The 16,421-nt window shown below is 36.3% G+C and overlaps 1 protein-coding gene across 3 annotated transcripts in view; it reads left to right on the top strand.

Annotated features, from left to right (window-relative positions):
• Nucleotides 1-1,393: 1,393 nt before the first annotated feature.
• Nucleotides 1,394-16,421, top strand: part of adamts18 (ADAM metallopeptidase with thrombospondin type 1 motif, 18) — a 52,120-nt gene continuing 37,092 nt past the window's right edge. Inside the window, exons 1-3 of one of the 3 annotated variants that reach the window (XM_088613732.1) lie at nt 1,394-1,601; nt 1,882-1,960; nt 2,972-3,285. In XM_088613732.1, the coding sequence (XP_088469858.1) occupies nt 3,007-3,285 (279 nt within the window). In that variant the 5' untranslated portion in view covers nt 1,394-1,601; nt 1,882-1,960; nt 2,972-3,006. Of the gene's footprint in view, nt 1,733-1,881; nt 1,961-2,971; nt 3,286-16,421 lie in introns of all 3 variants that reach the window. The other 2 variants (XM_088613731.1, XM_088613730.1) reach the window with 2 other exon arrangements.

The following is a 16,421-nucleotide window of genomic DNA, read 5'->3' as shown; positions in this document are numbered from 1 at the left end:
TGGCTGTTGTTTTAAAATGCTTTGCCTTTCACCCAATGAGAGATGGGGTTAGATGGAAAGGATTTGTGTGTGGGGGGATGGTGAAACTCACTTTACAAGAGGAATATTGTATAATGACATTAAAAAACAATACAATCTATATTCCTCAAAATCAAATGAATAATTCCGTCAGATTTAAAGTGGTTGGTGTCAGTCTTTATAGCAATGTGTTCATCAAAGAGCAGAAATGTATCAAATTAACTGAATTACATTTACATTTATTTTACTTTTGTTCTTTGGAAATGGGGGGTAATTAAACATTACGTCACTGCATTTTGGATTTTATTGAGGTACATTTCCTATGTGTTAAACCAGGTAAGGTTCCATTTTTATGATATTGAATGTGAATGCAAGAGCTCTAAAACACATTCTCTTAGTGTAATGTTTAACACCATTATTGCACTAATTCAGCATGAAAATGTAGTGTTAATCCATTAAAATTGTATTTTAAAAAGACCCTTTTGGGGAAAATGTTGCCATTGCAGAAATTTTCACAAAGTAAAAAAATGCCATGCAATTACAAAGGATTAATGTCCTTTTGGCTCACAGTTTTCAACACCTGTAATTAAACTGAAATAAGAAAGAGACACTAGCAGTGAAATGGTTAAGTGTGGAGTGAGATGCTGCAGAACCATTAACTGGCATTGATACTCTTTGTAGCTATACTTAGTTTTCAAACAGGTTCTCCAGAGCAGCTAAGTAACAGCTTTCCTAGTATCCAGGCCGTAAATAGAAGCCTGGGGCTATACTAAAGGTAACTGTTTACTTAATACTTTTAAAATTGATAATCTCTCTATCATCCACCTTAATGTTGCTACACAATGTGACGTGTCTTGGTTGTTGTGCGCATATATTGTATTTATGTATGCTATTTCAATTTATTTGCTTTGCATGGAATACACGATTTTAAAATTAAGACGTACTTACAGTAATCCTGAAGGTAGAAAAAGTTTTGAATAGTGCTGAGAAATATGCAATTCATATTTTTTAAGGGACAGGAGTCGGCAATCAACAAATTAGTTATACTGTACTTCCATTTTGTATGAAACCAATCGTTTTTTAGATAAATTTGAGTATACACTGAAATTTAACACCATGTGCTAAAGACGTGTACCTTTTAAATCGCTCCATATATTACTGCTTGTCCAAGATACATGTGTACGTACAATCTGAGAGATTTAAATACCCGTTTTAAACAATGATGCTCCGAAAAGTATTCATCAGGAAATTCATGATGTTTTCGCTGCGGGTTGCATTTAATGAATTTCCAGTACACCTCTCCGGGAATGGCTGGCGCTGATTGGTCCTTCAGAAAGGGTTACTGCTGCTGAACAGCATGAGCACGAGCCGACTGTCACTTTTCAGTAGTAGCAGAGCAAACTCTGCAGCTCAGTAGCCCTGCTACCTGATGCAGCAGTGTGTAACACAGCACTTTTCTTGCAATTAAATCCAATGGATTCAAACGCCTTCAAGTAAGAAACAAGCAAAGGCAAAACAAGTAAAATGTCCAGATTTTGCTTTCAGCGCTGTCGAGGGTTATTTTTGCATTTTTCAAGGCGAAGGTAACAGAAGACGTGCATGCATGACAAAAATGGATTGCCTTTTCCTGTTGATATGGACTTTGCATATTCCAATAGTAAGCTGCAGTTCAGTGAAGTTTTTGTCAACCCTGTGGTTTGGGAATGTTATGAAGGCAGGTGACCAATTCATTTTAGATCTTTATTTCTGTGTCTTTTATTCTTTTTTTGTCATTTCGTAGATTTACATATCTTTATTTTCAAATAATATTTGCAAATGAGTGAAATGTCGTGTCTTCACAAATCCCTGTGTGTTGTTTTGCAGATATTGCAGATTTGTTGCTCCTTTTCTGTCTCTTCTGAAACAGCAGCTTTAAGCAGTGAGAGCAGTGGACTGGATCATGGTTAGTACTTTTGCTTATTTTATTGCTAAACGTTTTCAGCAGCACGAGGGTGCAGGCAGGGATGCAGCTAGCGTATTGTATTACAAGAGGATATTTTAAAAACGTTATGCTACTATTGTTAAAATGCATAATAAAAACAAAATTATTAAACAATTTAGAAAATACCGATAACTCCGCTACCGACAGGGAAACAATCCCTGACGTTTATCCCCAAGGCATTTGACAATATTGAAAACAAAATGTGAAAATATTATGTATTACTTAATAATAATTAACTTACAGTAAGTGTGTAGTTATAAGACACTATTTCACCAGGTGATACGGAGCATATGGCACTGACCCTCAATCCTGCGTCTGCGGTGGTCAAACGCATCGACTGAAGGGATTCCCTGTAAAAGCAGTAGCTGGCGCCCGCTGCAAATCAGGTTTAGCTAACCAGCTGACACAGTTTGATTTATCAGTGACGGAACAAGTTAGAGTTCAGCTTTTAACTTTGCACTTAGCTATTCCTGTTCTGAATTTGCAATGATGAAGTAAGATGGCGTGTGTAATCAAAGAGGTTTGGAATATTAATTGTGCTGGTATAATTTAAATATTTTTTAAACTGGACTTAATTTAATAGTTAAAGGCTTAATATTGAAAACCCCGTACCCAACAAATACTGTACTTACTGACTTGCTACGAAAATCGATTTGATTAAAGTTGCTTAAGTATAGTCTACAACTGAAACTACTAGTAGTACTTTATTAATAACGAGACAGATAAACCGTATATAACATGCTTAATTCGGCATGGGTTTTCGTTTTTTTTTCTGTTTTTATCGACTGATCGTCTGTCAAGTAAGTTTTGAAAGATTCAGTATATAATGAATCCCCTGTAATACTGTGTCAATACTTCTATGATAGGGGACTTACACAAACCGAAAATAGCAAATACTAAACTTTTAAACTATTAGTGTAATTTGAATTATTAGGTAATGAAGTTCTGCATATACTGTATATTTCATTTCAGATTATGTTTTTGTGACACCTATAGAAGTAGACTCCATGGGACGGTACATCTCTCACGATATTTTGGAGAACAGCAGAAAGAGGAGATCTTTGCAGTCTGAGAAGGACTCGGTACACTACAAGCTGTCAGCATTTGGAACAGAGGTGCACTTAGACTTAAGACCCTCCAATGTGTTAGCAGATGGCTTCACAGTACAGACAGTCAGCAAAGAAGGCACTACACTACAAGAGCCTACTTTCAGCAATTGTTTTTATCAGGGATTTATCAGGAATCACAGTGCTTCTTCAGCAGCCATATCAACGTGTACAGGCCTGGTAAGTTTTCTCTCAGCTGGTTGTGGTTGGTGATGTCTTCGGCCATGATGACACTTACTGTAAGTTTCTTTAGAAATAAGAGTTATACTGAAGCCAATACGAAGCTCTACAAGAGAGTGTGTTTTAAGGTACCACATGTGCATTCAATCACTCCCACTCAACCACCAGCACTCTTATTAAAACAGTATTATCCTTTTGAAGCTTCCAGTCCTTAGTTTTCCAAAACCTTCTCTGCTTGTGTTTTAGGAGAGCTAACCTTTGATGCCGAATTATAGTTACCTTAAATATTTTTATGACAAAAGTTCCTGGCTACAATGTCTCTTTGTTGTTCTCACCCTTACATAAATGGAAGACTTCCATGGTAGGCAAAATCCTCAGCCACCCTGTTTATTTGATGATACACCTTTTTTTAAATTTCTTGTAGTACTCCTTGGTTTTAATTTGTGTGCAAGAACGCTAAAGCCTGTACCCGGTCATACATGTGTTTTTGTCCCCTTTTGAAATCTGTGCTGCCATCTGTGAAATGCTTAACAGAATGTGTGATATGTGAAATTAGGGGCTTCCAGGATATAGCGTCCTAAGTCAGTGTTCTACCAAAAAAAAATCCCAAATCTGTGAAACTAAGATGCAGGAGTAGAAACAGGATACACAGCTCTTTGTAAATATTTCTGAAGCTGTGGTTAAAGTTTGAGTCACACAAGTCATATGCCCACCTTGTACATTATACTGTGATGAAGCATACCTTGCAAATAGCCTCTATCTCCTTCTTTGCACCCTCTTCTTTTGTCTGCTGTTTGTCCTGCTTCCCTATCTGCCTTGTTCACTGCAATTAAACCAAAAGTGATGTTTCTCCTGCATGGTTGGCAGCACTAATCTTTTTATTGTCCCTTTCATTAGTGGTAGCTTCTTCACAATAAAACAGCAGTGACCCATTCTTTAAAACTACAGAACACCACAATGTGATTGGGAAGCAATTGCATTTGAATAGACTGGAAGAGCTCTTTGATCTATTTTTTTTTGGATGACCTAGAGGATTTGGCTATTCAGTTGTCTTCTGTATGTTGAATGTACACACACTCAATCTCGCTCAAGAAGGAAAACCTGCATGAAAAAATTGAGGCTATATTCTCCAATGTCACTTACAGTGAGTGAAACAGGAGAAAATAAAAATAAACACTGCCCTACCCTAACCTGTTTATCCCCACTTGCCATCTTTATTCACAAGAAGCTTTGGATTAAATGCAAATGGGAGCTTATGAGCCTGTGCAGTTACTTGGACACTTGAAGATAATTGTCCATTTGTTCTTCAAGAATGTTAATTTTTAATTTAAAGAACTTTTTTGTTGATGGCAGCAGCACTCCTAGGATATGCTTTGAAGCTATTGTTAGAGTTTGGTTTATACCATTCACACATAGAATTGAAGAACATCTCAAGAGCTCTTTAATCCATTATACAGAACCAGAGGTATAATAAATGGAGGGAATTTGACAATTCATGACCAGAACTAAATGGGTGGTAATTTGTGTTTCCCTATGTTAGTGGACATTCTAAAGTCTTATCTGTTTGAAAATTAGGACAGTCGAAACACCTATCTGATGTTGCTGAATTTCTGTGTTAGTTTTGTGAATTTAAAAGATTATGAACAGGCCGTCTTGTAGTTTGTTCAAGAGGTTTGTAGTTGGTGGTGGTGGCGGGGGGTCACAAGGGGCTTGTTCAGTTAAGTATTGAAATCCGTTAGCTTAAGATCACAGTCAATCTTCCATTAATCAGTATTAGGAGCCTTCTTAAAAAGCTTGATCTCGAATAAATCAGCATGGAAACTGGATTACCTCTAGGTCACAACTTTAGGATGTTAGAGGGACACTGGGTGGTATATTTGAATTGCTAGTTGGTTGCAACGATTTTACCTTTTCATTTTGTTTCAAAACAAAAGATTCTGCTTCACAGAATGAGACACCAATTTTTACCTCATTAATTATCTCATTAGATAACCTACTGGGTTACACAGTATTGTTAAACATTGAACGGTTTGATTACCCTTTATGAGATTCCTATGCGTGGACCAGCATGTCCAGTCATGATAAACATGCCCATGACCTTTCCCAAGCCCTCAGCTAGTCTATGCTCAGCAGCACAAAGTCATAGCCATGTCTTTTAAATTCTTCTCTCTGCTGAGCCATTTATTGAAGTGGCACAAGTTAATTTTCTGCCCCTACTCCGACCACTTTATGTCCTATCTTCTCTCTTTTATATATGCATTAGTTATATAGATTGATTTACATGAGGGTCCTCATTAAAATAGCAACCCATTCTTCTATGAGAACCAAATATGGCCATGCACCACCCTGTGCTGTTCAACACCCCATGCTGTTTCATTCACAAATCTGATGTAAAATGATACCATCTCATTAATATTAGGTTTGTTCTAGTATCACAATGTCAAAATATAAGTACAGTATCTGTTAAAGTGAGATCTCAGTGTTGAAGACTATGCAAATTTCTTCCTTCAAGTAACTTGAAGGGTAAAAACACAGATTTTGTAGTGGCATCACTTTAAGACACCAGTAGCACTAAATCTTCTGTTTCCCTGCTTATAGCCTTGACACAGATCATTATGTAGAAGTAACTTCCTGTACAATAGTAATGGAAAACATTGCTGACCCTACCTTAATGTTATTTTTTAACCTTTTATAATCTGAGTGTAAATTAAAAGTGCGCAAATAACAGATCACTTAAGATTATTTTTTAAAATTCAGTGATAAATTGGAAAGTCTCAGATCAATTGCTCAATTAATGGATAAGGTGGAAACAGTCTCAGTGTAGCCACTAATGATAATATAGTTTAAAGGTAATTCTTGTGGTTAAAAGGGCTTAGTTTGTTGAAACCCTTTTTACATTGATTATACTTTATTTTAAGAAATTCTCTCTAATTTCTTTCTTATCTTATTTCATACTAAAAAAGAAATGCACGGCTTTCTTAGAATTCCATTTTATGATGTTTAAGAAATTTCCTATTTTGTTCAGATATGTATTTAGGGATATAATAGATATTTGAATTAGAAGTTAGCATCACATTTAAAATGAGGGAAAATGAAAATGTCTTGTGATTTACATGGTTCCAGAAGTGGAAATTATGTAAAGAAAAGCCACTTGTAATGTCATAATTGTTATGACATATGGTTAATGGATAAAGACTTTAAAATGCTCACATGGCAAAATTACATTTAGATTTTAGGCAACACCAATTTTCTGATATCTGCAAATGGTATTCTTTGAAATCCAAAACAAGGCTGCCCCAAAATGACTTCTGTTCAGATTTTCCGAGCCAAACCACTGCTTTATTTCATATAACTATCAAAGTAAATTTCTAGTTATCGGCTAACATCCAGTGCTGTCAATTAGTCCATTTCTAATTAAAAAGTGATAATTTTACTTTGCATGCCTGCTGTTGAGACATTACAATTTTGAGCACAGCTGATGTGACATCACAGGTTTAAGGTGGTGACGTTCTTTCAAGTACCTTGCATCTTTTTCTTAACACAATTGCTCATATTTTATTATTGTGGTCGATAATTTTCTCTTTCACTTGCTTTGAAGTGGTTGTACATTATCTAATGTTGTGTTTTAAAGACAAATGTGTATTAATTTTATAAAGTATTTAACCCCCTGATAGCCTAAAATCAGTCTTGGATGATTGCATTTTGGTGCTGTGTTTCTCAGGGTAGAGTTTGTGATTGCCTCTCTATGAGCAGAAGGCTGAGGTGTGTCACTTACACCTTTTCTGCCAGTGAACATTTGGCTTTCAGCTGCCCAAGCAAGATGTGTTTATTCAGCTCTTGGGATTTGTTTGTTGATGTTGCTAATGTGAAGTCTGGAATTCTTTCCTGAAACAGTTGCAGTTTCCTTTTTAGCAGGGTAGGTGATGGACAACCTGTTGTCAAGACATGCACTTTTCAGTCCTGGACATGTAAATGTTTTTCTCTTCTGAAAACATCTGCTATAAGGACATTTTGGGTAGTAAATCCTTTAATATAGGAATATAAAGCAAAATGTATTTTATTATTGCCAAAATCTTAACAAGAATGTACAATTCACTGTATAAGCTGTAAGCTGTTGCTGGTTTCATAATATTTCTGCTCTTTGACAAAATGATTCTATGATTAAGGCCCTAAGAAATTCATGGGTGGTGGGTGGTACTGATATACTTTCTTAAAGACCAGTGGTATCTTGCAGAACTTTCTATTGGAAAAAACATTAATACTCATTGTCTTATTGAACAACTTGGGCAGCCTGTTTGTGTATGATTCTGACACACCACCTTTTACTTGGGTTTAGGAGAAAAGCTTTAACAGAATAAGCTCAGTTATTTTTCTTGTTAGTTTTCTGCCATTCATAGATTTATATGTACAGTATTGTTCACATCAAGGGCAGAGTGTAGGTCACCTCACAATACAAGAAAAAACACAAGTGGAGCTTGTAATTGTTATTACAAAGTGCACAATAATGTCAAATGGTATTGGTAGAAAATAGTGTGTCTATTCAAAAAATGAAAAAAATCCCTTCATTGGCTCTTATTTTCTAAATAAGGTGTAACTTTCAATGTCTGGTTAACTCCTGTAGCCTTTTTTCAGGATTAAACTTAAAGTTGTACTCTTTCTCTTTGCCAATGACCAGCCCTGGAGAGTAAGTTGCCAACCTATAATCTACTGTAGTAATACTCTTCTTGTGGCCATACAGTTAAACATACAGTGGTGTGGCCAGAGCCTGTGCCCAACTACTTCGGTTTCCTGCTTTTATACAACTTCACAGCTGCAGAGCTTCAAGGCTTAAGCTCATAGTGACCACCTGCATTGCAGGACAAACCAGAATACAGATACTGTACAAATTCTTGCTGGTGCTCAATTCAGTTTTTCTAAAAATCAGCTGAAAGCCCAAACAGGACTGTAGGTTTTGAGATATCTACTGTATACTTGTCTTAATGGTCAGTTAATAGGAAACAGAATTCCATTTATATTTAGAATATACTGTAATACCATTCTTTCTGTTTGTAATACACGGCACATATGGAGTCCGATCAGTTACAGTATAAATTATGGATGAATGCTAAGGGCAATTCCCAACAGTTTGTGATAACAGGGATACAAAGAGCCCAAAGTAAAGACTAAAAAAGTCAAAGTAATAAACATCAAAAAAATAATAATAAATAAATACGTTTTTATGTAAAGAATTGTATTTACAATTTAAATTGTAAAATGACCACTACATTATGGAGATAACAAATATTTTCCATTATCCTCCACAATGTTGTGTTGATCATGTTGGGAGTGTTTAGAGTGTTGGAAAAGGTACCATTTCCTGATGCTGCCGCCTGCTGTCACTTCCTCCCTCGACAGTGTTTTTCCCTCCTGCTGTTAGAGTGCACCACACCTCATAGTCCTTTTAATAATAATAATTGCTTACACTTATATAGCGCTTTTCTGGACACTCCACTCAAAGCGCTTTACAGGTAATGGGGACTCCCCTCCACCACCACCAATGTGCAGCATCCACCTGGATGATGCGACGGCAGCCATAGTGCGCCAGAACGCTCACCACACATCAGCTATCAGTGGGGAGGAGAGCAGAGTAATGTAGCCAATTTATAGAGGGGGATTATTAGGAGGCCATGATTAGTAAGGGCCAATTGGAAATTTGGCCAGGACACCGGGGTTACACCCCTACTCTTTTCGAGAAGCGCCCTGGGATTTTTAATGACCACAGAGAGTCAGGACCTCGGTTTTACGTCTCATCCGAAGGACGGCGCCTGTTTACAGTATAGTGTCCCCATCACTATACTGGGGCATTAGGACCCACATGGACCGCAGGGTGAGCGCCCCCCGCTGGCCCCACTAACACCTCTTCCAGCAGCAACCTTAGTTTTTCCCAGGAGGTCTCCCATCCAGGTACTGACCAGGCTCACACCTGCTTAGCTTCAGTGGGTTGCCAGTTGTGAGTTGCAGGGTGATATGGCTGCTGGATACAATGCCAACCAATTGTACCACATAAATCATAAAGAGAGGCACTTAGAACTCTAGGATTGACCTGTAAATGCCACTGACCTGTGCTGTATAAAAAGGTGTTTTATAAAATACTTTCTGCCAGCGAAGGCTAACCGGTATCTTTCTTACCTTATGTTCATGGAAACTGACACATGGAATGTCTCATACCATAGAAGTCTAGAGCAGCAACTTAGAAAGAAATGGTCAGCTGTCTCTGACAAAGTAATCAGGTCATAGAGCAGTAGTCTTTGTACCTCAATCACAAAACAGCAGCTGAACTAGATGTACCCTGTCACTACTTAATGTTTTTCTCAGCAGGTGTCCTGTATTTCATCAGTAAATGCTACTCTTGCAATGCTACGTCTTTCCTTCATCCTGCTGTCATTCTTTGATACCAGTTTCCTCTGCCCACTCACATTCCCCCTCTATCATATTGACAAATGGTTCTTACAGGCATTACATTTTAAACCTGACCTGAACAAGTCTGGAAATGTCACTACAAACGTAGACTGATTTTCCACAGCTTATAAAATGCCTATGATATTGTTTGTAGAAACATAATTTAACGGTTTTGATCATAAAAGTCAGTGGATACTAAAATAATTAAAATATATAAAATTGGAGATAGACCTAACCCTGTCAGATAACAGAAATACTAATACATAGATCTCACCAAAACAAAGTGGTTTTCTGACATTTTGTTAAACCTAATCCAGGTAGCAGAGTTCTCTTGATTTATGATCATGAACATGTTCTTTTAATCCTGCTAAAGCACAGATGATCCTAGACTTAACATTGATTGAGGGGATATAGTATCTGTGTTTTATACTATGTTGTTTCAGTCTTTTAAGCTGAGACACATAAAAAGTCCTGGTTGAAAGATGGCAAATTCCTTTTACAGTTTGGAAAAGTTATGGTTCTACATTTTATCATGCTAACTGACAGTGTGGATGGTGACAAAACCAAAGAAAATTCTTGCCATTATGAGTTCTTCTTCTGTGGTCACATGATAACTACATTTAAATGTAGATGTGATTTAGAGCTTTATAATAACTAGGCTGGGCTTCTTTCAGGTTCTGTTATGACCTCCAAAGAAGAAACACACTTGCTAAACTGGAATATAATGGCATACACGGGTGTCTTAAAAGTAACTGCATACAGTAGTTTATATACAGTAAGGATGTAGTAGTGGTATTTTATGGACTCAAGGCAGCTAATGAACAATTGTTCACAGCCCACGTTTATACTGTACTCAGAATGTGTTGAGTAGAAAATAAACATTTGCACCTCATCAACAGTACAGTAGATGTTTGATTGAGCAGCTGCACACAGACTGCAGAGAAACAAATAGAAATTAGATCCACGAAGAAGCAGAAAGAAAAAAAAACATTTAGAAATATTGATTCTTCTTTCATCTGCAAAAAATACAATGCCTTGCAAAAGTATTCAAACTTGCACAATATGGTTGTATATTTTTGGCATATCTTTTACAATTTTGGGGTTACAGTTATTGATTTTAATTATTACTTATCCTGTTTGATTATTTCTGTAATCTTCTATTTTTAGAATCACCTATTATGTTCCCACTGTGTTTTTCTCCAGGTGCTCTGGTTTTCTCCCACAGTCCAAAAACATAGTGGTAGGTTAATTGGCTTCAGGGAAAATTGGCCCTCGTGTGAGTATGTGCATGTCTGGTGTCCCATCCAAGTCAGAGGGTACCATGCCTTGTCTCCATTGCTTGCCAAGATAGGCCCTGGCTCCTACGCAACCCTAATTTGGAAGAAGCAGTTAAAAATTGCTAGGTGGATAGTTAATAGCAGTGTTAATGTACCTTGTTTGTGAAAGGAGAAAGAACACAAAATTCCCATTCAGTTTAGCAGAGCAATATTTTTATTTGTACTGATGCCAGAAGTTAGAATTTCAAACTAGAACAACAGTTTCAGAAGGTGATGAGCAGGGGTGGTGAACAGAGGATTTATAAGATGCACATTATTGTAATTATTAATTATTCTATAAATATGAAATCAACACAAGCACATCTTCAGACAGAAGGTCTGTATCATTACAGTATATGGGTTCTATACAAACATCAGTAGATATGTGGATCTCTAATTTTAATATATAGCTAAATTTACTCTAGATGACTAATGGTACTACTGTATATCCTATTATTTTGGAGAGTTGAATAATGCTTAGTGGCGGCCTGATTGCTGTAAGTGACTAAGAGTTTTAGGAGGGAAAAATTCCTTTCATGCAACAGATAATTTGAAACATTACCTTCTAATCTATGAGACTATTATAGTGTACTTTTAACGAGATAACTAAAGGGTGCATCAAATGCAAAGTAAGACTATCAAGAAATAGCTGTCTAAAGGGTACAAGCGGTGTCTTTGAGTTCAGAAAGCACGCTGAATTACCTAATACCTTACTTTAAATGTTGACTTGTTAAACGTCTGTATTTTGCTGTGGGATTTGGCCTTGCATTTATCTGTTTTGGAGTCTCTCAGTCTGTAACAATCTTTCAAAGAGTTTCTCATTGACACACAACATCTATGCTTTGACGGTAAAATGAAAACATAACAAAAAAGCCAAAATAATTCAATTTTGAAACAATTTTAAATATATGTACTAAAATAGGGGACATGGTGGTACTGTATAGGGGTTAGCTTTACTGCCTTACACTGCTGGGCTCTTGGGTTTAATTCCAGCCCTGGGGTACTGTTTGTGTATGTTTTTTATGTTGGCCATGTGGTTGTGCAGGTTTCCTCTGGGTGCTATCGGTTTCCTCCCACAGTCCAAAAACATACTGGTAGGTTAATCGGCTTCTTGGAAAATCGGTCTTAGGTGTGAGCATGTACTGTATGTATTTGTGTCTCCATGTTGCCTGCAATAGACTGGCATCATATCCAGGGTTTACCCTGACTTGTGCTTGTTGCTTGCTGAGATATGCTCTGGTTCCCCCATGACCCAAAATTAGAAGAAACTAATTGAAGATGGATGGATGTACTAAAATTAAATGACATGGCATTTTATTTTGAGAAATGACTTTAAATGTCAAAACTTTGTATGCTGTTAAAAGAATCCATATTTTTAATGCTGTCTGAATTTCTTATTATGACTCTAGACAAAAGCACTTTATAGTTAGAATTTCTGCAGTCCACCCAAAACCAATCAAGCATACAATTGCTGAGAATATGTAATTGAGTTTTTAAGGCGATAAGATGATTCTCACATACATATTTAACCCCTTTTCTGTGGCCATTAATCAGTTCAGAAGCAAAAGTTAAGCTTGACAGAACTCACAAAATATGTGTAATCATTGCTTTCTCGATATGTTCGAAGTAGTTTAACTTTTGGTCAGAGTAAATGCATCTGTCTCTGTAAGTTCTCTCAGATATTGAATTTCAAGCCACAACTCACACAGTGATATGTTAAATTAACCATAAAGATGAAGAGCTTTTGAAATAAGTCAGGGATGAAGTGGTAGAGTATGGTTGAATGCCACAAATCAGGAGACAGAAAGAGGAAGCCAATTTATACAAGAAAATTTCCAAATCACTGATCATCATTAATGGCAAACTGGAAATACATTAGTGATGCTACTGTGAAGACAACTGCTACTTCGAAAGCTGGCCTACTGTATGTGGGCAAGCGGCAAAAAAGATGTCATTACTGAAATAGCAATGAAATGATACTGAAGACATGTGGCAGGCAATTTTGTGGTCACACAATACAAAAAGTAAACTTTCTGATGTAAATGCAAAGCATTATTACCCTACTGCAAAGCCTAGTTGTGGCAGCATCATGCCATGGGGTGCTTATTGTTCTTGTTTGCTCTTTTAGCCTTTCAGAGGAGGACATATCTTTAATGTTCAATGTGTGCTATATTGGTTGCTCTTTCTCTGGACTGAATACAGAGCTGCAGTAATTTTTTAAACTGTATTCAGGAATCTAAAATGAGGTCTTACTTACTATTGTAAACTAACATCTTTTAAATTATTTTTAAATATAAATTGTATATAGACATACAGTAAATTCTATACATTAACTGTATATCCAAACATTCTTATTTTTTTACATCCCCACATTGTTTACAAGCTTTAAATAATGTTCCAACATAAACACCAACAAGTCTTTTTTATACTCAGCCTCTTCACACTCAGTTTTTCCCATTTTATAACTGTAGTTTATATTTTTGTTACCTTAATGTAATGCACTGCACTGGTCCACATTAAGAGCTACCGGCTAGTTGTTTATCGAGTCCTGAATTCTATTGTAAGTCTTTTGGAATTTCATTTGCTGCTTCTACAGTGTTGAGTAATCCTTCTTTTTTCAGGTAAGTATAGTCTGTAAACTATACCAAAATGCAGATCATTAATAGAAATTAGGAAAAGCTGTATTCCTAACACACATCACTTTAGTACTCTGCGAATTACATCAACCCAATCAGAGCCTGCATTCTTCCCTTATCTTATTCTGTTTTCTATTAACCAATTTATCCATTTCTGCAGTCACACTATCTGCCAACTGTCTACAGAACAGAATTCAGAATTAATCCTTTATGGGGAACTCTGTTAAAAGTCTTCTGAAAATCTAAATACACCATATCATTTGCTCTTTGTCTGTTAACATGTTAGTTAAGGTTTACCCTCTATAACCTTCTGTATTACCTTCTAATGTTGACTGTCTCCTAGAACATTATTTCTATACAAATGACCCTCTACTGTAGCTTAGTTATGATCATCATTTTCAGAAACTTGCAAACAAGACTTAATGGTTTATGATTGCTTCAGATATGCAGTTCTTTTTATGGATGGGTAGTGCTCTAGCACTTTTCCAATCCATGTGTTTTATTCTTGTCTTGAAGGACTGTTGGATTTTTGCTGTTGGGTTATGAAAGGTTTGAGAGGCCTGTCTGCCTTTCCTCGTTTATCCCTCACAGTACTTGAGTTGTTGCTGTGAGCTGTGATGTACAGAAACATTGGCCAATTCTAGGCTGGCTGGGTGGGAAAAATGCTAAAAGATACGTCATGCTATAGAGCACATTAGTGGTGTTGGATACAAAACAATCTTCACTGGTTTAATCTAAACAATCTAGCTTTAATCTCAACAATCTTAATTGATTACTTACAGTAGATACCAAAATAAAATAGGCTTACTAAGATATTTATTGGGTTAGGTCCGGAAAACCTTTTTTTTTAGTTTTGTTCTAATACCCTGGCTTCTGAAACATCCAAAAGAGCCACATCACCACAGATGGAAGCGATTTCCTATGATTAACAAACAAAAGCACCTACATCTGTTAACTGCTGTGAAACGTTGTGAGATATTTTACAGTAAAGTTTGGTATGTCTGTGATACAAATAGAATACATGTGTGATAATTGTGCTCAGGAACAGAGTAATGTGTTAACAGCAGGCTTGGTTGTACTGTTAGCTCCTTCAGGATGTTGCTTAATGTCTGTGATTACTATATCATGAGAAATGTTTGGACTTACAGTATCATGCCATGCCACCACAGGAAGATGCTAATGAGGTCTGAGTTAATTGTCTTAGGGTTATCAAGAATACGAGCTTGTATAGCTAACAAGTAGTGTCTCTCTTTTCTGTGTCCCAGCTTGAGTGCATTCTGGATGATTTTGCTCCGGTTAATAGGTAGCATAAAAGTCTCATAAACACTAGCTTTGGAGCTAAACAATTTCTGAGCAAAACTGAAAAAAATCTTAACGTTTTAAAATAATTCATCTCATCCTGATTTCCCTTGGAATTACCGTTCTCTTTCATCCACTAATGGATCTGTTTAAGAATACCTGTGTCAAAACTGGATTTGTTTTAGCAATACAAAATATATTTATTTCTCACAAAATTATGCCCCTCCCTGAGTTATCAGTTTGGAATGGACAGTTGATTACCTGCAGCCATACATCAGACTGGGGTAATGTTATCAAAAAACATACCATGTTAGCCAGTTAGATTTATTTACCGGTCCTCTGCTACTTCACTGAGGAGAATTCTGATGAGGTTATCAACAGATGCTACCTGTCAGCTCTGTAATTCTGGAGTAATGGAGACTTACAGTATATACACAGAGGTGTATGTCATGTGTTTTGGAAATATGTACAGTAGGTTCTGTATTAAGCTACATATTAGGAACTACTGTATTGTTCCCCAACCCCAGAAGTTCTGGTACTCTTCGATGTGCAGTATCTCCGACAATGCCCGACAGCTGAGTTTTATATCAGTGATGACTGCAGTGAAGAAGGCTATTCTAAGGAGTTGGATAGTAAAAAGAGAATGTAAAAGAGCCTGCTGTTTTTTTTTCTTGTGTTTTCTTAAGATATTTACACGATATTCTGCTTTTAGAAAGATCGACAAATTGGCTACACTCAGTCTCCATTACTACATTGGTAACTTGGGACACTGCTATTAATAAAGTAGCTCAGATGATGTGATATTTCATGTCCAAGTATTTTTCTCCTCCTTTTTTCCTTGTTCTTTCTTTCTGCTTTGTTTTTGGCTAAAACACTATATTGTACATTGTGTATCTCTGAAAGATGTGTACATGTTTATTTTGTTCTGTAATTGCTTCTGTGTTTCCCATGAGGTTGGGGTATTAAATAAATAAAATAAATGTTAAAAAATGAAATAGGATAAGTAAGGAGGTTTCAAAAACAACAGAAAACAGATAAATGTAAGAACTTAGTCAAGTGATGTTGTGATTAAGGTAAAATACCCTACCAACATATATTAATTTTCAATTTTCAAAAACAGATGACTAGCTATAGAAATTAAACCACATGAAAGAAAATTAAACAGGAAGATTACAAGAATGTGAAAAATTTGGACACCAGCCCCAGGTATTGCAGTGCGTATAGAACAACGCTGGATTCATTTGTGGACTATAAAAGTGCCTTAGTCATTAAATTACAGGAATAATCTTTCCTCTGTAATTAGATTATGGTAATAATAAGGAACCACAGTCATAGTGAGACATATTTATTGTCATAAAAGGAAGTATTCTCTATTATTGATCTTTATAATTACAAAGTATGTCAATAGTAAAGTTAACAGAAACCTATTAGTATAAGTTACCAGATT

Source organism: Lepisosteus platostomus, chromosome 20 (genome assembly GCF_059453375.1).
Source record: "Lepisosteus platostomus isolate fLepPlt1 chromosome 20, fLepPlt1.hap1, whole genome shotgun sequence".
Lineage (NCBI taxonomy): Eukaryota > Metazoa > Chordata > Actinopteri > Semionotiformes > Lepisosteidae > Lepisosteus > Lepisosteus platostomus.
This window is presented reverse-complemented; position numbering and strand designations above follow the sequence as displayed.